Below are 25382 nucleotides of genomic sequence, written 5' to 3' on the forward strand. Positions count from 1 at the left end.
CTGAGAATAAAAAAATATTATGCAAAATATTGACTATATCGCTGACAACACTGTCAATACAATGATAATTATGAAGTTTTCCGAATGTCAGCCAGCCTTGTAAATAAACTCGGGAAACGTTATAGTTACGTCCGAATAAACCAATCATAAGCAATTTGTCTATATTTTGTAAACATTTTGCATAGTCGTAGTTTGTTCTCAGGTATAACTTTACACCAAGTTTATTTGTAAGGCCGAAAAAGTTTAAAACTTGGAATAACTTTACTTCGCGTTTAACACATTTAGGGCACAGTAGAAATCTGGAATATTTGTACTGTGCTTGATTATATATGTTGTAGGTAAATGTTACTAGTAGATATATGAATATAGAGCAAAAAAATAAATACATACTAGTATTTAGTATTGTTACCCCTCCCCTTTACGTTGTTTTCACAACTGTCGGGTTTTTTTTGTTCGGATTACATTTGCTCATTATTTTAATGGATTCTCGTATACTAAAGTTATACAGAAACATCTGCGTTTGTTTCAGAATCATTTGCATTGAATTTTAAATAAATTTCAATGAAAGGTAACCCAATAATATAATAACAACCTAAACTAGTAATTTAAATGGATTTATTTAATCCAGCAAATAAAACCAAAATCTATTTGTATTTTTTATATTTTAATTTATATACAAATATAATTTCATCCTTAAACTTAGTTAATCCTAATTTGTCTTAGTTAACGCTGTACAGTAAAGTACGGCGGATACGGCAGTGTTTTAGAAAATTAGCAATAACGGATCAAATATTGCTTGTCTCAAGTGAGCAGCTTAACATTTTGAAGTGATTATTCCTAGATGATCCCCTGATCACAGACGCAGGCCTCGGTTGGTGCTGGCCACGTAGTTGAGAAGTTCCTCGGAGTCCTCGCAGATGACGGGCTTCTCGTGGTAGCAGGCCACGTCGTGCCAGGCGATACCGTCGTTGTATACATTGTTGAGGACACTCAGGCAAGACTCCGTGGTGCCGTTGATGTCGTACTCAGCGTTGTCTGGCTGTCGTTGCTTCTTGTGGCCGGTCTGAGACCATGGGTTGTAGCCCCATCCGTTAGGGATCTGTAATTGTCAATAAATCAAATCAAATCACTTTATTTATGTAGGTACTTTTTGAGGATGAGCTTTAATGGGAAGAAGTGGCAAGAAACTCATTGGCACTCTTTTAAATCAACATTCACAGCTTCATGGTCTTACAAATCAATTAAACTACAATATATGTAAAGTGACACAACAAAAATACTCAAACGTGAAATACTTAGTACAAGTAATGCCTTACACGAGCAATTCAAAATAGAAAATGTAAATGAATACGTAAAGACTAGATTTATTGATCATTTCAAATTTCGTCATTTTCAAATATGTAAGGATCTTTAATTTATACTTATTTTGTTAATTTTTGAGTAATACTAGTTTTATCGATTTTATAATGAATATATTATTACGTTATTAAATATTTATTGAAATCTAAGATTTTACCTGTTATTTTGCATTATTTACATTGGAAAAAATATGTAGAACTGAAAAAATGTAGATGACAGAGAGAAAGAAAGCCAGAAAGAGAATGTATGGAGGAAGACATAACTCTTTTTCCTAATAATGAATCACATTATCCATATCTAATTTTTTTCGGGCTCCATGGCGTGAGTAACAAACTTTAAATCCTGATGTGGTTTTGCCGACCGGATTTTTTTTTTATAGTCTTCCTTAATACGTACTTTATTTATAAAGGTATTTAATTATGTTTTTACCAGGATTTTGCTTGTGGCTTTTTGTTATATTTTTAAATTTATCTTTAGCTTTAAGTTGTAAACAAAGAATGCATATTATTCCTATTGTACAAGTTGAGTTAGCCTATAAGTGAAGTGTACAACACTATAAAATATTTTAAATGTGTAATAAATAAATAATTAATTCCTATTCCCTACTATTTCCCAATTATTATATACTTTATTATAAATTAATAAAATATGTATTAATTACCTGGTTAGTAGGAGAAATTCTTTCCCTGTTTGCAGACCAGAACCACCCCAGAATATTCTTCGGCTCCAGGTCTCTACGAGACTCACATCCTTTGAAGTCACAAAGGCGGCCAGATGTCCAAATATACGGCACATCATCTGTAAAGAGGATGAATTAATTATGTATGCAGACGTAACATAACGAAACGCCTGTGTTTACTTTTATAATTTCAACACACAAATTCCTTAAACAAGTTGAAAGACACTGTCGTCATTATTTTGTTGATACGATTTACTTGCTAAGAGTTTTTGAGGCTTCAAGTGTCATTTAATTAGCTCTTAGAGTAATAAACTTTAATAAAATAAGCTTAAACTAAACGTTTTTTAAATATCTTCTCTTGCTAGTTTTCGCTCTTTTTGTAAATATTTGTTTGAATGTATTAAAATGAATAAGTAAAAGAAGTATATTTACTAATTTAAGTTACTATATTTGTGTATGTCCTTCAGAGTACAACAACATCTTTCAGATATAGTAAGAAAATAAGTATCAGGTTGGTCGTCTAATTTAACATGACATTGGCTAACTTGTGGTTTATCATTCATAGAAGCCAGCGCTTTTAAATCGTCACTGTAAATATTTCCGTTAAATCACAACTGAATCTATCATATGTTCCGAAAAAGTAGAGTTCGTGTAAAAAACATACAGCAAAATCAACGCCCAGTCTTGATTGTAATGATATTGTAATTTCTCATTTATTTACTCTTTTAATCATTTACAGGATTAATCTTAAGCTAGGATAGCCCAAAACTAAACAGTTTGTCTGCAGGATCATGAACTAAGTGAGTTAACTACAGCTGACAGCTGGCCACAACTGTTGTTCTTCAATCTTCTCTAGTACGTACGTAGTACATACACATTACCTCAATGACTCACTCCCTGCAATTCATTCATTTATGAATGTTATCAAGATCTGTCGTGTCACCTGTCGTTCTTTCTACTCTCTAATTTATGTTATATAAATTTATTATCTGAATATGTACCTAGCCGCGTTATCTTTGCGTCGATGTATTCAAGATCTATGTGGGTGGCCTTCATCTTACCTTTCTGTATCAGTTTGAAGATAAGATTATTTTCCTCCTGGGTTTCCATGGAGACCAGGTCCATACAATACTCTCGGCAAATGTTACGGCCATCCAGCCAATCGAATTTCTTGTTAGCAAGCTCGGGAACATGGCCAGTGTAGAAATAGTTGTGTCCGCGATAAAAGAACTCTTTTGGCCCTGAAAAACAAAATATTCTTTAGAATCACATTTTATTTATGACATGGGGTAAACTAAATCAAAAACGCCAGCATAATGACAGCGATTGATAATTTTTTCTTGAATTTGGTTTAGTTCTTGTAGTAAGTTTAGTTCTTGTATTTCTTAGTTACATTATACTACCTACTTCGAAATTAAAAAAATATTTTGAACAAAAACCATGAAAGACATATTTTGTGTGTTATTTAAAATGCCACTTGAAGACTTTTACAGTTTGCAAGAAAAATTTTGTAGCGTTTGAAGTGAAACTTCTGTACCGACGCGGTATATGGTATTTTATAGCAATGTCGTCACGATTTTTGGTTACGCGTCATCTTGATTTTTTATTTAACAAAGTTCAGTATAGTGACGTGAACAATAATATATTAGTTTAAAAGTGATAAAATAAAAAGACCTATTTGTATGCATGTCATACTTACAAAATATTAATTTAATACGGATTTTTTTGTCTTAGGCCCTATCTACCAAACTCACTTTCTGTGAAATTGTAAGTAGTAGAAAAATGATAAAGTCATAAAGAAGTTTCACTTATTACGCGTGAACTGTGGTACACACACATATTTTTTGTGAATACGTACTTATTATTACTTGATAATATTCTTGTTCGTAACCTACTTTAGCCGATTGTAAAAACATGTGACTTGGACATAATCAACGCTCAAACAAGTATAAATAATTCATTATGGATGCCACCGATGAGTCCGTTCGCGATTGACATCAAAAACGCACTCACAAGGCTACGTAACTGCTTGACCTCATGTCACATGCAATGGCACGAATAATAATAAAGCTAGATACATACGAGTACTTATTGCGCTAATGACGACCCTCAAACTACGGGTCATGTAGCCATTGAGAAAAGATGTCCACGGTCATGACATTGCGGCTGTCATTTAAAACCATGCAAACTTGTGCAAGATTCAACAATGGTTTTTACATAACCCAACCTACCTTTCCGTATTCCGCAATAGCAAGGGCCACTGAGTTGTATTGTTGAACGCAATAATATTACAGAAAAGTAATAACTATTACGATAAAATGTATTTTGAGACGTCATTCATCTGCTAATGTATGGTAAGATAACTTATGTAGGCTACTATTATACTGAGCAGAAATGCTATACCTACAGATTTCATGAGCATTAATTCAAACGTAGATATTATAGGTATACGTGCCATTAATTTTTGAAGTTATACTTCTTTAGGCGCGCTATGAAAATATGATGAGAGTGAAATTTTAAGATGCGCGCGCATCACTAACACAAAAGTAACAGGATGAACTTGGTTCCTATTTTCTGACGATTTCGACATTCGTTATTTTTTTTTGGTTTCTTCGTCCATTATTAAGATAGGCAAAGGGTTCAAGCCCGTACAGCCGTATTCATTATTTAATAATTAATTGTCAAAGCGATCGTTGCAAGATTTTTACAATATTGTTCTTTCTACAAACAACGATTCAAACGAATATTATGTTAGAATATGGTACTTGAATTATTTACTAATTTTAGTAATTTTTTATTTTATTTTATTATTGACTTGAAACTTTGGACTTATTTTATTTGAATATTTGTCGCTATGGACATTATTTGATTTTATATAACTTCACATTTTTGTATTATTCTATAATTTTTTTTTACCTTTAATATAAAATCTAACTTTGTTATTTTAATTGTATTTTTAGGACTAGCTTTTTAGCGCTTTAGGTAAATAAATACAAACGTAGAATAGCACGAGGAATAAATAATTTTAAGGATTTTTGCTTTGTTAGGCCAAAGAAGTATAACTTCTTGTCTGCATAGGAACATAAGTCCTACACACACTTTTTTTAATGGAAGAGGAGTGCCTGGGTACGTGATCACTGCGTGCCGTACTCTTTTGTAACATTAGAGTCCCAATCACAGGACCGTTGCCCACCTTATAAAGAGTCGAATAAACTCATATATAAATTCGAAAACCGAAAACACATTGATAGGTGAGTGACGCGCGAGGGTCGAACTGAGGTTCCGTAGTCTACGGTTCCATCTATTGCTGCATCAATGCTTTTAGACATAATGTTGTGTTATTAAATAAGTGTGCTAAATTTTATGGTAGTAAAATATGTGGTAATTATAAGACTTTTGCTTATTTAATTATTTTTCACGAAGCATGATGTATTGATGATCCGTAGGTGTGTCTATATACTACAGGCTGTTTTTTTTTTCATCTCAGCATTTTATCGAAAGCAAAAGCAAAGTTCTCGCGAACGGTGCCTCGCGTGAAACATTAAATGTAACCAACTCTATGGGAAATGTTTCAACCTGAATAGCTTATGTTCCCTAATAATGATTATGTTTAAATTTTAAGATTTTCTAAATATATAAATAATAATAATATTGTAAATATACATATATTTCTTTTATTTAAACTTAGTTTGTTTTATAAGTATATGTTATTTTTCTAGATTCATACTTTTTGCCGATTATATTAATAATTGAAATATAAAGGTGTACCTATTGACTATATCGCCTTTGCGAATACTTCGCAAGCAATAAATAATCTGAATAATGAAATAATAATAAACCAAAACGATAATAGATAGTCTTAGAGTTAAATCGTGTATGCGCGTAGGTAATCCCAAATTAACAATAGGTACAAAAAATTAGTTGATTAATTGAATCAATTCAATTGATTATATTAATGTCAACACATTGCACTTGCATTACACTGGGCATTTTCATAAATTTATGTTTTTTTTTTTTTTTTTATGGAAAAGGAGGACATACGAGCGTACGGGTCACCTGGTGTTAAGTGATTACCGCCGCCCACATTCACTTGCAACACTAGAGGAATCACAGGAGCGTTGCCGGCCTTTAAGGAAAGTGTACGCGCTTTTTGAAGGTATCGATGTCGTATCGTCCCGGAAACACCTCACAATGAAGTTAATTCCACAGCTTTGTAGTACGTGGAAGAAAGCTCCTTGAAAACTGCACTGTGGAGGACCGCCACACATCCAGATGGTGGGGATGATATCCTAACTTGTGGCGTGTCGTGCGAAGGTGGAATTTGGCAGCATGAATGGTGAAACAGCTCTTCGGAACACTCCTCATGATAAATGCGGTAGAAGACACAATGAAGCGATGTCTCTACGCAACGCCAAGTGATCCAGCCGTTCACAGAGCACTGACAATTCGAGCTGCTCTGCGTTGCACTCGGTCAAATGGATCGAGCTGATACTGGGGTGCGCCAGACCAGAGATGACAGCAATACTCCATATCTGGCCGGACCTACGCTTTGTACAGCGCTAGAATTTTATTTCATTTAATGGAAAACTTATAATATCTATTTATTATCCGGATGAAGAAAATATGGGGAAGATAAAACGTTCCTACAGAAAAACACATAAAACAAATATAACATGAGATATTAAAATATTCGACATGTGACATCACTGTGTAGCTTACGTTAAAGTAGTGAGTGAGGCAAGAATTGTTTAAGAGTATTTCTACATATTGTATTGTAATTGGAAATGTTCTACAATAGTCGTTTGCCAACATAGCTTCGGACGAGTCGAGACGAGGCATTCATTACACGGATGGAACATGCAGGCAGTCACGACCCGTCCCCATCAACTGGGCCAAGGATACACCATTCCGGATATTGTTTTTATATCAAAATAACAAACGAGAAGCTATTTTTTATTCAAATATAGTCCACCTGCTGTTTTCCTAGTAAAATTTACATTATAATAATAGCATTAAGTAAATAATCCGTGTTAAAATAATAATCTCTGTATTTTAATTCTACGCAATTAACATAACATGTTTAAGTTATTTTGTTAATTATAATATGTTTCTATTCTGATCGAGAATTGTAATCATCATTTTAATCATATTCTAAGTATGTGTATTTTTTTAGTTTTAAATTATTGATTGATCAATTTATCATCGCTTCTAAATTGACAATATGATTATTGTTGTAATTTGTAATAATAGGGGTTAAAGTATAAAATTGCCGTCTTATTGTAATAGGTACTTCGAATTGACATAGAACCTTCATGGTTTGAGATATTAAAATGAAACTTTTTTCCAATGGTACCTATGTAGTTCTTATTTTTAAAAATGTGCAACATTCGATTATCGATTTTGAGCTGTTTATTTATTCAGCTTAGACAAGAAAGATGGAATACTTCAAATATTCGAGTGAGTTCCGACGCGGAATTAATGCGGCAAAAACAGCTCGCAATATCAATATTGAGTTTGGAGAGGGGACTGCTAATAAACGCGCCGTGCGGTTTTTTATTATACGTTTTCATGGTGGAACATTCGATTAGAAGAACCAACCACGTGGAAGACCGCTCACACAGGTGAATAACAATGAATTGAAAGAGGTGGTGGAAGCCGATCCGAGCCAAACTACCCAGGAATAAGCGCTATGATATAACGCTGCCTTACCAATAATATACACTCATTTGCGTCAAATCAATAAAATTAAAAAATATGAAAAATGGGTGCCGCATCATTTGATCTGATCTGATCTGCAGAAAGAAACGCGTGTTGAATCTTGTGTTGCCTTGTTGATTTGAAACAGAAGTGAAGTAATATTGGATCGAATTGTGACATGCGATGAAAAGTGGATTCTTTACGATAACCATAAGCTATATAAGCTATATATACATAAAGCTTACCAATAAAAAGGTAATGGTAACTGTTTGGTGGTCTCAGTATGGTGTTATTCACTATAGCTTTCTCCGATCCGGTCAAGCAATAACGGCAGATGCCGAACTCTGAACAATGATAGCAAAACTAGCAGTGAAACTGCCCCGACTCATTATCATCTCATACTCATCATTCATTCATATTTATTTATTTGCGATCTTCACTATTATTGCTCCATGATAACGCGAGACATCATAAAGTACGAGAAACCGATTTAAGTCTACATGAACTGCAATTAGAAACCATTCCTCACCCTCCATATTCGCCAGACCTTGCTCCAACGGACTACCATTTTTTCGTGAATTGGACAATTTTCTACGTGATAAAAAGTTTTCTTCTCAGGGGGCAGTGCAAATTGCTTTCACACAGTTCGTCGAATCTAGATCACCACAGTTCTATCGAAAAGGCATAAATTACCTTCCTATTAGATGGCAGCAATGTATAGATAGATGCGTTCAAAAATATAGTTGAAAAGACAGACTTCTACAGAGGTAGAGGAACAGAAGTCAAGAGAAAAGTAAACTATCGGGATGATAGCAGAAGATCTAATAAGGACGGCATGCATCCACATCCGGGAGCCGCGTTGACGACTCAACAAATTGGGACAGACCATACGCCAATGCAAAATTATGTACAGATCGCCCGTCGTATTCTGTAGTACATCACCCAAGCCATTCGGCATTGTGCCCGGTAAAATCACCCAAGACTACAGACTACTACTAATATTTCAGTGGAGGGGATCTTTGCAAGCACGCCGTCAATTGCCGCTATTTAGGTCAAGGAAATGACAATTATGAATGTCAAAGTCAACCCAACAAAATCTATCACAAGCAACGTAGTGTTTAAATTCTCTTTGATCACAAGACCTCAACAATAACTTACAATAATTATGACCGTTTTGTTTAAATTTGCACTATTCATAATTAAAGATTACTAGCCTATTATTCTAAGATTGGAGGTCCTTAAACAGAATCGCTTTGGGAACACTGTCACCCATTAATTATTCCACAAAGTGGCTGTGCGAGACAAATCTTGCGAAACGATATCCTGGGATTATGAACTCCATTAACGTAATGTGTTTCAGTAAGATGAGTTGATTGACTCCACATAAGCTTAATTACAAAATAACTCAATGTATGGTTTTAAATGTTGAAGCACCGATATAATAATTGCAGTCTTGGTATTCTATTGACGGAGTGTTTCGACAGATCTGCAAAGGTAAGCCAAAGGTTGTAAATCATTATGAGTTCTCAAAGCAGTAATTTATTGGTATTTGGAGCTTGAACAATATAGACGCAGCCGATACGTGTTATGTTATTGTATTTAACTGTAACCATAATTAGATTATTACTACGGCAGACTGTCTGTAGAAAGGTCGTTCAAATGCTAACCATTTTCCACTTTGAAATAGCTAAATTTTATAGATACGACATGGGTTGACAATATTCCTACTTCTTAGTATAGAGCCCTAAGTAGAGAGGATGTTTGGTTGAAAATGAAACGATCACTCATGTAATCCTTGAATGTGTAGGAGATTCACGTACTATCTACGAGTCTGTGAACACTACAGGAATGTTCAAAACTTCTGAATGGGGCTGGTTGGAGTAACTAGTCTATGTTGACACCAGTAGCAAACGTAATCCTGTAATGCCTACTACTCGGCACGTATACATTTCTAAAAGGCCGGCAACGCTCCTATAATTCCTCTGGTGTTGCAAGAGAATGTGGGTGGCGTTGATCACTTAACATCAGGTGACCAGTATGCTCATTTGTCCTTCTCTTCCATATAAAACAACTTGAGTTAGTATGTAGGTAAGTGTTTTGTGGGGCGATATAATATGCTTTTTGTACATGATCCCAGAAAATGTTCAATACAAATGTATCACGAGATTCAAAAGAATTATTAAAAGACGTTTATGTGGTAAAGGTTACCATAAGACTAATCACTTTCTTAGTGATGGCAGCACAGGCTAGGAATAGAGCGACCATCAGGCTATTTAAATTGTAACGATATTTTATAAAAAAAGAAGCTGCTGAGTTTCTTGCGCCCGTTCCTCTCGGGTCGAAGGCATAAATGTTCGAATTGGTGGGTAGTTTTTGAAGTTCAATAAGTGATTAAGTTACCAATTTTGAACAAAAATATTTGAATTTGCACGCAAAATGGCCTCAATTAAGGAGTCAAATTGCGGAAACCGGTGCCCTTTACCATACCGGATTGTCAGTGGGATCAAGATACGTTAACATTGTACAGAGCGAGTACAATATGTTTGCAACAGACTCCGTGAGAAGATCAAGTTTGGTGTTGCTATTGTTCGAAGACGTTTTATCTACAGACATTCCCACATTGTTTGTCTGTCACATCAAGGTCTTGCTCGTAATTACTGTCCGCAATACATCCCGTTCAACTACCGACAACATTTAACACATTTATTTTTACTCCAGACAAAAGGATGATCAAATCTTATAATGGTTTTTCCAATGTTTTTAAGCCTAAGAACAGATTTATCTATTCACTTGTTGCTAATGCTTAAATAAATTTTTTAATTAGTTTTTAGTGAAATTTAAGCTTATGATGTTAAAACACCACATGCCATCTCTAAAACATCGTAAAATTAAAAGTTTTTTTATTTCTTCCTTCTTTCATGAAAACCTTTAATATTTGGACATACAACTGTCTAAGTTTGACTTTTTGATAAATCCAATTATGTTATCCACGCAAAATAACCTTTAAAAATTTTATAATATTTTAGTGTTTACTAATTTTTTCACAAATTTTCTAGCCCCTAGGTATTTTGCGTGGACACCCAAAATTGTTGCGGCATTGCAATTGAGGGAGAGTTAATACAATATAGACATACATATTATGTTAACTCTCATTAGCCTTTAAGACTGAAACACAATAACGGTTGAACATTATTCCTTCACGGCTGAAATTTCGCTGCTGTATAATCCAACTATCACGGTTTCTGTACAACAAAAGCCCACCCGAAAAATAAATTTTAAAAGTAATACTATTCCTGTAGAGCTACATAACCCTTTTTCAAAAACATATCAAGCATAAAAGTGCGGGATTGAAAAAACCAAGCACTCAAAATAACCATAAAATGTTAGGAGAAGTTATCTACCCTAATTTAGTTAAAGATAATCGTCATCAGATTTGTTTTTGAAGTGAAACTTCGTTATCGAAGTATGGGAGAAATATTATAGGAATGTTAAAAAATCGTCACACTTTCCGATTCCATATTAGAAAAATATCGTCACATTTTCTGTCACTTGGACCGTCACGGTGCCATGCGTAGTAAGTAAACTTAAATTGAGGAGTGAGTAATATAATAAGTGGACTTACTGAAATTAATTTAAATAAATTGGGAAAGTGAGATATTATTTATTTATGTGTACTAGTATGTTACGGTATCAATCTGAATCTAAAAGAAATTCTAAATCGGTTTATAAACGACTTAAATCTGAAATAGGAAAAAAAAATCATGATGTGAAAACCTTCTCGTTTTTTTAAATCGGTAATAAAATATCCAATCATAAATCTGTTTTATTATAACAGACATATTTTTTTAAAATAAAATTAAGTTTTATAAAAGATACCAAACTCGGGAAAAATTTTCATGCCTTTTTTGTATACCTAAAAATAAAAAGTATAAATTATAATAAGACCGATTTTTGTAACAGTGGACAAAATATCCAGTCAATCAATCACTATTGAGACCGTTGCAAATGAAATTAAGTTTACATGCAATAAACAACTTAAACTTTAAAACTCGTATTTAAATATTACGTAACACATTATCATAATTTCACTGCACGGTTACGTAAAACTTTCGCCAAATATGCCAGAGATAAAATATTCGCCCTTTTGTAGGACGCTCATCAACAGAATATAATATGTCTCCGTACGACATGTAATTTTATTTCGTAATCGGTAGGCTATCATAGTATTATATTACATGTATACTTGCTGGTGACCGATGCCACAGTAGACATATGTATCAGTATGCAAACTAAGCCTTGTTGATAAAATACTTACCTACGTGTACGTTCACTCCATTGTAGCAATAGGGTTGTCAGATTATTTTTGAGTTAGATTAGTTTTGAATTGAGCATTTTATTGAATGTTTTTCTTGGAAAAAAATTTTGTATTTTTTTTTTAATTTTCGTTGAAATATTTTATTTGAAATATTGACGGGAATGATTGAAATATGTGTTTTTAAACTTTGTCCGTTAAAGTTTCACTTCTACCACAGTCTTAAGGACCTCTTCCCTGCAGTCATCCTACGAACATGTCTAGACGGGGCAATTATTGTTTTCGTGAGTGTCAATAGATGTTCTATTTTGAGATCCAAGATGTGAGATGTGGCTTTTACAATAAAATAAAATTGGGTTTAACATTCGAGATTTTCGGGAGTGTCAATTACAAATATGACACCCATTTCAAGTACCAAGATGGCGGATGTGACATTTTCAATAAAATCAATATGGGTATCATTTTTGAGATTTTCGGGAGTGTCGGTGAACATACAAATTAATTTCAAAAGTCCAGCATTATCGGCTTCAACACTTTCGACAATCATGAAAACAATACCCAACACCATGAAAAAGTTAATAATTTCATGTAACTCTAACTTGGATTTACATTTTGACACACTATCAATTTCAACATCCTCAAAAAGTATGAAAACGACACCCATGACGAATAAATTGTTAATTTCATTCCGCCATCTTGGATTTACATTCTGACACCACTATCTATTTCAGCACCCCCAAAAACCATGAAAGCGACACGCGTGATGAAAAAGTTGATAATTTTGTGCAGCCGCCATCTTGAATTTTCATTTTGACAGCACTAGCTGGTATTAGTTTGAACACCCACGAAAACCATGACAAAACACATGTAGGTAACTATTTTTTCCAAAATAAATAAATATATAAAAACATCCTAGAAAACCATTAACCACACTCATAAAAAAAAATGATAATAAATATTGCAGCCGCCATGTTAGTGTACATTGTGGATTATGTTCACAAATTTATTATTATCGATCTCACGGACTTATAATTCGAATACCTACTAATTATAATAATAATATAAAAATAAATCATAATATATATATAATATATAATAATACTTTATAGTTTAAAAAAGGCAAACTGGAGTTTGATGGAGCCGAGTTCAAATAACCGTAACGCAATACGCTGGCATTTTTAAAAAGATCGCGGAAACAAATAATAACGTGACACTCGACTCGTATTGACCGCGAAAACTGCTTAGGGGCCTCGTCGATGCGCATGTTTGTGTGAGTGTGTCATTTCGAACGTTTGTAGGGAGTTTCCGTATTGGTACATGTGTCTACTGTGCCGATGCGCTTCGGTTCACCTAAGTCCTAAAGAAATATACAAATTTTAAATATCTTTTGTAATTACGACATTCGAAGAAGTTCATTGATTTAAATATTTTTTTGTTTTTAAAAATATAGCGAAATAGTGTCAAAGCAGAAATTAAAAAATATTAATGGTCAATTGAAATAAAAATTATCCTATTTCTCGAAATGGATCAAACTGCGCTGACTAAACGACTGACACACAATTTTACAAGAATTTTTTTATATAAAGATTACCTTTACCTAGACTGGTCATAAGTTCTGTAATAAACATAAAAACAGACGTAACGTAATATTTATAAAACTTGTATTTATTTAGAAAAATAAGTCTTAGTAATCTCAGAAAATGTACAAAAGTACATTAACTTATTTTACTTAAGAAATATTGTACACTCGTACAATATTTGTTTCGAAATTTTAAATAATTATAAAGAATTATTTGTGAGGTAGGGGTTCGTCTCTCCTAAGCAATCCTCTGAAAGATCACCTTGATGTAAGCATGTGATAACCGATGCCGAAAGAATCATCACATCTCTACGCAACGCCAGAGATTAAAGCCGATTCGAGGCACTCATCGCTGCACGCGGTCTAATTGAAGAAGCCGGCGCCCGCCCAGAGGTGACATCAGTACTCCATGTGAGGCCGAATTGCGCCTTATATAGTTGCGTAGACTTATAGTGAAAGGATGTCTTGCTTTTCTGAGCAAATTAATTTGTTCTTCTTTTCAAAGTGCAAAAGGCAATTCAAGAAATAGGCGTCCTTCAAAGTTGACACTTTAAACATTAATTGATGCTTACGGTATTAGTTTGATCTGACAGTGAATTGTATAGATAATTCTTATATTATTGGTTACAATTGGGCAAACTTTGAATACAAAAACAAACATAAGTGATTTGGAAGAGATAACTTGGATCAAATCGTATCGGTCGCCACACATCGATTTTTTGACGTTATGTTATTCTGCTGGAGGTAACAGCACAGTTCATCGAAAGTGCATCCAAGAGAACTTAATCGTTTGCATTTTCTTAAACCATGATAGCCTAAGAGGAATAATAAAAACATACTGTTTGCGCATTTCTCAGGTATTGGAAGTGACAGGAAACGTCCAGGTTTCTGGGCAGTTGCTACCGCTGCTAATGCTGCGGCACAAGCCACAACTGACCACAGCTGCATCTGTTGACAAAAATATGTAATTTTAGCAGAAGGAACTCTAAATACAGCTCACGTATTTGACATAATAAACCAAGACTATCGTAGTATCGCGCAACGATGCTACCATTTCGACAATGTTATATATTCATCATATTTTTTCGTTACAACGTTTAACTACTCTGAGTTATTTAACATTGATATTTATCACAATTATTTTGCGAAAAAAAGCGTTGAATAATGATCATTGTTATTTCGATCTTGTATTTTACGAGAAACGAATATATTTTAATATATTCGTAGGCCATTATGGAAGCTTTAGATTGTTTTGACGAACGAATAGACCCTGATCTGGATCTGGTGTTTGCTGTAAAATATAGATATATGTGAGCGAACTCCGCTTCTATGATGGAATAAAAATATTTGTCCGACAAATTAACGTTTAGTAAAGGTCAAGATCGGTAAACGCCGGTCAACTATAATACCTTGATAACATTATATAAACTGTTTGACATTGGAACACGATGATTTGTTATCATACTATATTATTATATTATGTATTAGTAAACATAGAGTTTCTGGACGCTGCGTGGTGGATCCTTAGTAATGGGAGCGTCTGCTGGTGAATGGGTCTTGTAACTAATGTTCGTGAACGATATCTGTCGGGGCTAACACCTCAATTCTTTTATTGTGAAATTTTTAATGGTTTTTTTTTTATTATAAAGAACCTACTTCAGTAAGGTAATACTCTTTTATTTGTATGTCTTTTTTGATAATGAAAATGCTTTGTAAATTACTAAACCTCCTTACGAATCCTCGAGTTACGATTAGATCGTAGTGTGCGTTAGCTGATTTATAAATGTATTATGAGCTCAACGCAGCTACGAAGTGAATACGATTTAAAATTAATCTTATTTGCAGATACATAAATAAGCTATTTTCTTTAAAAAATGTAACTAAGTTAGACTTCTGTTACTATTACTTTACTCTATATTCTGAGAGTGATGGCTATGACTTAACTAGCTTAAAACTCAACTTTTCCAAAACAGTAGTAGAGATCTTTTTAAATGAAGAATTTTGACATTAATAAGTTAAATTAATTAACCAAAATACTTAAAATAACATTTGCCTTCTATTGTTGACCCTCTGAAATAACAGAGCCAACTCACAAAATTAAGTTAAGTTTAACGTCAGAAGAGTAGCTTCAACATTATGTTGCGTAAGTGTTTTTTTTTATAAGCAAGTAGTCTTCGTAAATGTCAACGGTAATCGTTATTTAATAGGCCATTAGCATAAATAATATGATTACAAGCTATAAAGTGTCTCCTGTCAGAAAGATTTAATATTAAATATAGCTATATATAACCACAGATTTGCAATTTAGGGCCTATAGCTGTGCGGGCACCTACTTGTCCGCCATGAACAGGAAATAAACAAAATCCAAAATAGAATTGTTTTATTCCTTCAGATTCGAAAATCTTCTGAGAAGTGTTAAGGAACTCACACACTGTTTTAAATCAATATTTACAGCTTCAGTACTTTACAAAATATTGTATCAATCTCTACAAGGTGATGCAACAAAAATTCTCGAACGTTTTGATTTAAAGTAAATAAAGTGTTTGAGCAAGTAAAAATAGAAAATAAATCAACAATCTGTAAACTAACAGGTGAAATATTTTTTTAAGAAATACAAACCACTAGTTTAATTATCAAAAAAGGTCAGGCAATGAGAGCAACGACCTACTGTAATAGATAACAAGTAGTATGAAATATTTTTTTTGTAAAGGAAAAAAACAGAATATTACATATAAAACTTTCTGCTTAGATCATTTTTCCGTCTAGCCTCTAGATTGATCGCGACAGCTTTGAACGCGTGGAAAAAAATTGCGGGGAACTGTTAACCTCGTTTTCGGCAATTCACACACACTCGAAAAAAATCGTACATATTACGATTGTGTGTGTAGTGCGTAAAGTAATAAACCTGGCCTGTTCTTATGCGTTGCCTAAACACAAGGTGCTCCATCTTATGACATATAAATTTTGTAAGTACCCGAGTTACAATTTAATTATAAATGAAACTGATTAAAATGTGTTTTTATACGACTCGAACGAGCTATCGCTCATATTTTAGGAGCAGTAATTTTTAACCAATTTCAAAAAGGAGGAGGTTCTCAATTCGATCGGTGTTTTTTTTATCATATATGTACACCGATTACGCTGAGATTTATTATCCGATTTGCATTATTTTTTGGTCCCATAAAATTTTGCCGAAATTTGGCTCCGTATTTTTCATTTTTGTTTACGTGGATGATATAATTATAGTTTGTGTACGGCTATTTTAGGAATTTTCATTTAGGTTAATTTTATATTATTATTAAGGATTGTGTGTGTCGTGTCCACCCCTGTCCAGATAAGTGGGTCTTAGGCTAACTGTCATTTTAAGTTATCAAACGTTCGCCACTATATTTCAGTGTCTCACAGGAACGATAAATAGAGTTTCAAATAGAATTTTTCGGAGTCGATTCCATTTTTCCGTTCCCAATTCTTGGGATCTACATTATTTAAGGCACGCGGTACCTTTAGTAGGCCTATCAATACTTACTTTAAAAAAAAATTATTCAATATATTTACCTGATGTAATCTATAAAAATCCTACTGTAGTTTACAGAACAACCTATTACAGACACTAAAAAGTAAACTATAAAAAACCGACTTCAAAAACATGAATAAATTCTACATTTTGATAGGTTTGATGTCGGTGCCAAGCTAAATGTAATAGCATATATAACTTATAAGAGATAAGTATCTTCACTTTCCACGCGTCACTTTGAGCGGAGCGGGATAGCTTCGTCTAGAACAAAACAACCCAAGCGGGCAGGCACCGTATTAAGCTCTATCAATAGGTAGTATTTTATTAATATTATAGGTATTAGTTTGCTTAAGAGATGTATAAATTTGAATCTTTATTAAGTTATTTTATACTTTTTAGTTTTTGAAGTCGGTGTTTTTAAACGTAAATTACGTTTTACTAGCTATAGTCCTCATTAACAAAAAAAAAATGTATCGAAGTAAATTTCTACAGAAATTCTTTTTATTTCTTTTCTCTTGAATTTCCATTCTAATTCGCGTTAAGAACTTGATATTTATACTATCAATTGAATCCTCTAGAACTACCAAACCCAAGAGGTTATTATGAACACTAAATTTATCATGTAATTGTCCTTAAATTGTTTACGTGTAGTCGTTAATTTTAACAGTTATATAACACATTTAAAGTCGTTTACCTTGTCATATAACCCTGTGATTGTAAACTAATATAAATTTATTTTATACTTTAGTGTTTTTAATAGATATGATCCATATTAACGTTTACTTACATACTTTTTAATGTTATAAAACAGCCTCCCGTCCCATGTAAGCATTAATCAGAAAACAGCTAAACTTTAACAGACTTTCAAAAGACACTGTATGTATGTGTTTTTGTGTTAACAAATAACATAATTATTTGCTTTTGACTATGGGAAAAAATCTATAGTTCATAATTCATGTTCAATATAGAATATATTTTTAATTATTTTCGTGATAGAATGCAAATTAATCAAATCTCTCGCGAGAATTCACAGTGACGTAATTAACAGTATCATATTTTATTTATTTATTTAATACGTACACAAAACAGAATTACAACAAATACATAATAAACAAAAATAACTATCAGCTAAATACATGTATATACAGCATGTTTAGCATAAATTAATAACTATGAAAATACAACATTAATAGCGATTTTAAAACTAGCTTTAGGTAATGTAGTATTATAAAAGAAAAAAACAGAGAAAATATGTATATTTGGACAAATAGAAATGAATAATTATGGTAATAATATTAAGATTATTTTTAATATATTATTATTATAGTTAGTTTGGTAAATATAATTAAATTAATATTTCGTTGTATACATTCATCTTAACAATAATTATGGCAAAGTAAAGGATATATTATACTCGAAATTAAGGCCATAAACTAATAATCTAATATCTTTAAAATGTTGGTACCTACGTATATTATTTAAGTTACATACAAGCTTACAAAACATTCATCAAAAAAATCGGTGTTGCATGAAATTTTTTGCCCTTCTTGGCAAGGCAGAGTTTTCTTGTCATTCTAGCTACATGATCCTGTCAACACACTGCTTCTGTTACTTATTAAATTTATACCTGTAAAAGTATATTATAGTTTTGAATACATTAAAATTACAGTTTGTGTGAACTGATGCATCTTCTACTCAATAACGCTTGCGGCCTTTTATTAACTTAATTTCTTGTAATTATTTAATTACTCGAGAAAGTCATGACGTTTGACTAATATTGTTGCATTGCTTTGCATAGATTGTAATGTAAATGATAAATAATATATAAAACGATGAAGCTGTAAATATACATTTAAAAGAGTAAAGTCTCAGTAAATTTCCGAAGTGGTAAAATATAATAAAATTTATAAATATCGATTAAACGTATTTTTTTACATTAATAATGCTGGTAATGCAGCGAGGATAAACGTTGATAAAATTACTAACAATTTCCATAATTAGTTCCTAACTCCTAACTAACATCTGTTAATAGGTAAAACAAACAAGAATGATTCGAAATTGAGTCCAATGTGTTAATGAGCAATTTAAAAGTACCAGTAGTACCTACTATTGGTATTGTATTCAAATGTCGGAGATTATTCACGTGGAGCTGCAAACATATGTAATGTTATCTTTAATACTTATTACGTAATTGTTTCTTGACCGCGCCCGAAGCCGTTCGTTGTCTTACAACGATGGACGCGGCGCTTCGGGCAACAACGAACTCTAACCTAATTTATAATAAAGCTCGTGTCGTAATAATATATTATGTGGCAACACATTCGCTCAGGTTTTCCTTTAAGTTCATCGGCGTTTTTTGATATAGCGGTATCGTTAATATCACGTATTTTTAAATTAATTTAATCAATAACAACGTGAAAACGCGGCAATACGAGCTCGTGAAAGACAAAGTAGGTACCTATAGAAGCATTTTAAATGTTCCGCTGGAGGCGAATATTACGAATTATCTGGAATGCCAGGGGAACAAATGCATCGATTATTTCGCAAATTTGTGTCCGAACCCGCTGAACAATCTGTCAGCAGAAAATTCCCACCTATTTAAGTGACATAATGAGGAAGAGAGATAAGAACCTTGAAAAACTGACCGTAGTTGGGACATACAAGCCCGCACACAGTCCCCTACCAGATGGAGCGATCAAATGAAAAGCTCATCTTCGATTTAGTTCTGCTCGGTTGTGAGAGATGTAATTTTGAGGCAGATGGAGGTCCAAACATGTATCAGAGTATTTCCATAGCCGAGGATGACCACGATCCACAGCCGTGAGGGAATTCCGCAGAGAGAGAAATCAATAATATTAAACAAAGTAATTAACATACCTTTTTTGAATTTAGTAGATTAAGTAATGTAAAATAGTTATGTTTAGTAACAGTTTCTGTTGAATCAAAATTTCGAGAGAGACGCCACGTGTTTGGATGGTGATGATGTTTCTTGATAATATTATCTATGTACTACTGACAAAATTGAATCGTGACCCACCTTAATGTCGTTTTCCTATCGTCGTAATAAGCAAGTAGGTCGTGTTCGCTTGAACATACATTTCCAAATGATGACAGTACATACACCGTTACAGTAAATAATATCATAGTTGCTTAAACCTAATGACAATAATGCTGATGAAAAACGTGATGACGTTTAAAAGGCATTATATAAAGTTATCTAGTCTTACAGCCTAGCTGAAATAAAAACAATATGAAACCTGGCTTGGACAACGTTTAAGTTTTGTATCTACCAAATAGTTTCATTGAAACCAATCTGGCTTTTCAGTTAAAATTTCGATGACGAATTAAATTATTTTAAGCACATAGAGAATCATCAGATAACTTGAGCCGGTTAATTATTTTATATGGGCCCCCCACAAGATGGACCGACGATCTGGTCAAGATTGCCGGAATACGTTGGACGAGGGCAACGCAGGACCTGTCATCGTGGAGATCTTTGGTGGAGGCCTTTGTTCAGCAGTGGACGTCTTCCGGCTGATGATGATGATATATTTTAATATAAAACATAATATTATGTTTAATAAAAGAACAATTTCATGGTAATTCTCATGGACTTGTAACATGATTGGATGACGCTACCCGGAAGCGAGTAGTCGTCAAGCGAGTGCTTTTGACCTTGACACGTATGTTTACTATTAAGTCATGTAATTGATTCTTGCTAATTGCTAATCGATATTATCAATAATGTTCACATCACTACAATATATGTATGGTGCGTATTCAGCACGTTTAATTAACTTCCTCGCACGAAGATGTTTTATTATTGTTTTATGCATTCCACGTTGTTACCAACTACTCGTATATAGTAGTTGGCGACATATTGTATAATTATTGCTTGACTTAAAATATATCGTATGCATATTAATATCAGTTGTCAACATAAACATTACGTACACCTTTATATTATAAAATTTATTGTTAACGTTCATTCATTGTGTTTTATGAAAAAAAAGCACAACGCAGTGTCGCTCAGCATTTTTAAAAAACCTAAAGTTCTGAGAGAGATCGCAGTTACGCTCGTCGATGATAAATTTCATTAGTCCAGTAATTATCGAGCTACGAAGCCTTTCAAACCGAACTTTACTGTCCGCTGGCATCCTGGTACATAATTTGATTGATTTTTTAAAGAGAGAATTGTAGAGTTGTTGGTTGATTTTTCTAAGCAGCTATATTGGTCTATTATTAACAACTGTGACATTTCGAAAAAGCTTTTTACGAATTTATATTATATATATATATATATATATATATATATATATATATATATATATATTGAGTTTTAGTGCTCGAAATTTAATATATAGCATGTTCGTGTCTATAACGAACACTTGTAAAGCTTAAATTTTCAGTTCAGTGGAAGTCGAAGTCGAAGTCTCTACAATATATAAATAAATACAAATTTAGAACAAAAGAAATCATAACACAAACATATTAAGTTGGAAATCACCGTTAATTGGTTTTGTCTTTATTTTTTTTAATTTTTATTAGCCCTAACATCATCACTATTTAATCTAGCAACTTAAATCGAATAATGTACAATTTATTTGTTATTCTATATACTTTTAAGTTATTGAATTTTATTTACTGGTTGTTTGTTATCAGGTGTAAGTTAAGTGTTAATTTAAATATTTAAATTAACGCAGACATCCTTAATTTCTTATTTCTAGGTCTATTTATTTTATTTATTTATTATTTATCATGTTTATTTTTTGTATCCGTATTTGTTTCCAAATAAAAATATAAAGAAACAGTTTATTTTTGAGCTTTTTCTCTGTTTATATTATCAATTCTTGTCCAAAAAATAATGAATACACACTACTGCAACTTTTCAATGTCTTTGCTACCAAAATTAAGCCGATGTTAATCGAACAACTAAAATCACTTCGTGTGAACCCGACATAGCATCGTTACTGTTTATAATTCTTACTTCTAAGCCGCTACAGAATGCGTACGTTAAGCATATCGCAATGCCACAATAACTTCACACAAGTAGAGCTTACAAGAAACGTAAGTAAACAGCTATGTTCAGTGTTCTCTGATTGATCGCAAGAGTGTCGAAATGAGTGCAAACCTATCACAATGTGTTTCCAAAGGATTTTGCAAGCAGTTTGAGGTCGCCCATCCATCACTACAGATCACAGCCCGCTCTCAACACGAACGCCTGTGTCTTCAATACTAGATGAACGAACAACCCTCAGGCTATTAAATAATGAGTTTAATTGTACCATATTACAATGTAACCATATTTTATTATGGAAAAAGTTGAAGCCCACTTAGTTTGTTGAACCCGTTTTCTCAGGTCTGAGGCATATTTTTCCAATGGGTGTTCCAATTAAGATACAATATTATGTAAATATTTGCAGAAAAATGATCCTGAATGAAACACCATTTCGCCAATTTTGTGCGAAGTGGTAACGGATATTCGTTTTTACGACATAAAATATCAAACCAAAAATTTCCCGCTATTTGGAGATAAAGAAGTAGAAGTTTCGTTTTGTTTAATTTCATCACAATATCTAAGAAATAACTTATTTTTGTTGCAAGAAAATATTTGAGCTCTTGTCATACATATACATATTAAATGTGTAACATAATTAAGTTTATTGCATGCGAAGTTATTTTTTTTACTTATCTTAAAAATTGAAGTATTTTTTTTCTGGGATTAATTACACAAATAAAACTGAAAATAAATATTTATCATAAATGCGGGACTCGAACCCGCGACCAACATGAACAATGTTTAACTATCTCCTCCTATAACTCTCAATTTTATTCTACGTATTCAGAGTTGTCGTAGTCTACCTATCTATCTAGACGTAATAAAATCTAAGTCAATAACAAATAAATTAAAAATGGAGGTTTATATCACTTGTAGGTATTTAAGTGCTGAGTGCTCAATAAGTTTTTGCCAAACAATTCACAATACAGTCTTCATTTCCAACAATTTCAAAAGGATATCTTAACACGCACGCAGCAAGTAACAATGCAACAAGGTATTGTTCAAGAATGTCCCACTTACTGAAGGTACGTATTTCTACAAGTACTTGTACAAGTATCAACTTGTCATTTATTCGGTTTCTGACGCTGTGGTTACACATCGACTTGTTCAATTAATGATACAACTGGAGATATATTGACGTGAAAACTTTTTTAGTCACGTTGGGCAATTTTGATAGGGAATCTTATGGGTTCGTCTCGCCAACATGCTCATGACTAGCGCATGCAATAAATAAATAATTAAAGAAATAAATATCGCGTGAGTTCGCGTCAGCGACATGCTTAAAGCAGTATATCTGTAGCTATTTTAGATACAGCTGACGTATTGTGCAATATTAGTGCTGTGATATATCTTATAAGTAAGTGAAATTGAATGGATTTATTGAAAAGTTTAATGTGTATATACTAACCCCCTTATTCATAATAGTCTGCTATCTTAAAGCATTGCTAAATCTCACTCTGTCTTCTTCTATTGACCTAAGTCAGAATGAGAAAAAACACTCCTTAGCGGCTGTTTTAAGTTAGCGGACCATTATGAATAAGGGGGTAAGTATATACGGTGCATTGTTGAAATAATGTTTATGTTAGATTAATATATTATTGAAAATATGATTTAAAAATAAATTGAAATAAATCAATAATTGTTTTTAAACATTATGAAATTCCTAATTTCAATACTAAAAGTTGTAAGTTATCACTTCTATCGACAGTCTCTGCTACAGCCAACTATTTTCTACTCTAAATATTTTTCTTTCGTAACGTTGTATAAGGAGTTAGTTATGTTATTATTTCTGCCTGAGTCCAATAATATATATTTAAAGGTCTTCATGCTAAAGTAATCAATTCCAAGAATTTACCTACAATATGATTGCGTCAAAATTAATAGATATTACAATATTTTTAAAACAAGGTTTCAGAGTTCAACATTTTCAGAGTATCATCCAGGTTAATTACAAAGTGTTTGTACTTATTTACGCACGCAAGAAGTTATTTTTCTTTGGTGTGATAAAACTAAAATACTTAAAAAAAAACTCGTTATTTTTATGTCCACTGGCTGATGTATGATACAAAGGGTCTAGTTGACCAGCTAACGTCAAGGTGTCGAATGTGCGTGACGGTGTGCGCGCGCATCGTAAAACTTTAGTCTGATAATTTATCCGTAACACGCAAAAATAAGTATAAATTCAATTATAATCGTATTGAACTGTGTGATTTTCCTTATTCAGTCCAAGAATTATTGTTTTTGATTTGTAGGACGACGTAGAATCCCGAGCGGCACTGAATTGTTTTTGTCAGGGCGTAAATATTACCAGGTTAACGACTAGATCATCACGCTATTTATTGCCCTACAAATAAATTACTGTAGGCCAATCGTTGAATATGAACGATAGAAAATCGAAAAGTAACCAATACGCAAGAAATTATTTGCTAATGAAGTGAATTTAGAAATGATTCAATGCTATAACAACCTAAAGGACCTTTATAAAACTTCTATTTAGTGTAATTGATTTCATTTTATAAGATCTTATCAGGAGAAATACTGTGTAATACTAATACTACTAATGTAATGAAAAAGCCGTTGGAATGAAATCATGGACACCATTAATCATGGCACATATTTAAGTACACAGAGAAGTATTAACGTAACGTTTAACGTGTGAGATATTGTGTCGATGGTAAGATAGCAGAAGGAGATAGGATACGAAGCAGACAGGGAATATAATAGAATATAAATATATTTATTCCGAGAGAGAGAGAGAGAGAGTGAGTGACAATAACATATTCAACGTCTTCAAGCTAAATCAGTTCGTAAGGGGCTATGACACGGGGAGAAAAACTGATAAGAAACTCCCAGCCCATCTTTTAAAACTTATAACAATTTAATATAAAATTATAAATTTTTCGGTGGCCTGCATCATTATCCTCTATATAATCTACTATACTTATCTAATCAATTCTGGGGACAACTTGACCCACAGTCATTAAAATTTTTCAAAGGTTGCCGCGTCGTCATAATAAAGTGAAACTTTTATATGACATCTATGTTATGATGCAAACACCAAAACACAAGTTGTAAAATGTTACACATCTATAAACAGATTATGTGGGTATAGTTTATGTGACAGCCCAGATTTATTTCTGAGTGCATCACAGTTTTAGTTATAAAAACAGTATTTTATTTATT

The 25382-nt window shown here is 32.8% G+C and overlaps 1 protein-coding gene across 1 annotated transcript in view; it reads right to left on the minus strand.

Annotated features, from left to right (window-relative positions):
• Window positions 1–645: 645 nt before the first annotated feature.
• LOC126972658 (uncharacterized) overlaps window positions 646–25382 on the minus strand; it is a 32500-nt gene continuing 7763 nt past the window's right edge. Inside the window, exons 2-5 of the mRNA XM_050819540.1 lie at window positions 14466–14574; window positions 3100–3279; window positions 2021–2157; window positions 646–1099 (exon numbers count right to left, since the gene is read on the minus strand). Coding sequence (XP_050675497.1) covers window positions 854–1099; window positions 2021–2157; window positions 3100–3279; window positions 14466–14574 — 672 coding nt within the window. The 3' untranslated portion in view covers window positions 646–853. The remainder of the gene's footprint in view (window positions 1100–2020; window positions 2158–3099; window positions 3280–14465; window positions 14575–25382) is intronic.

The sequence above is a fragment of the Leptidea sinapis genome, chromosome 27 (genome assembly GCF_905404315.1).
Source record: "Leptidea sinapis chromosome 27, ilLepSina1.1, whole genome shotgun sequence".
NCBI lineage: Eukaryota > Metazoa > Arthropoda > Insecta > Lepidoptera > Pieridae > Leptidea > Leptidea sinapis.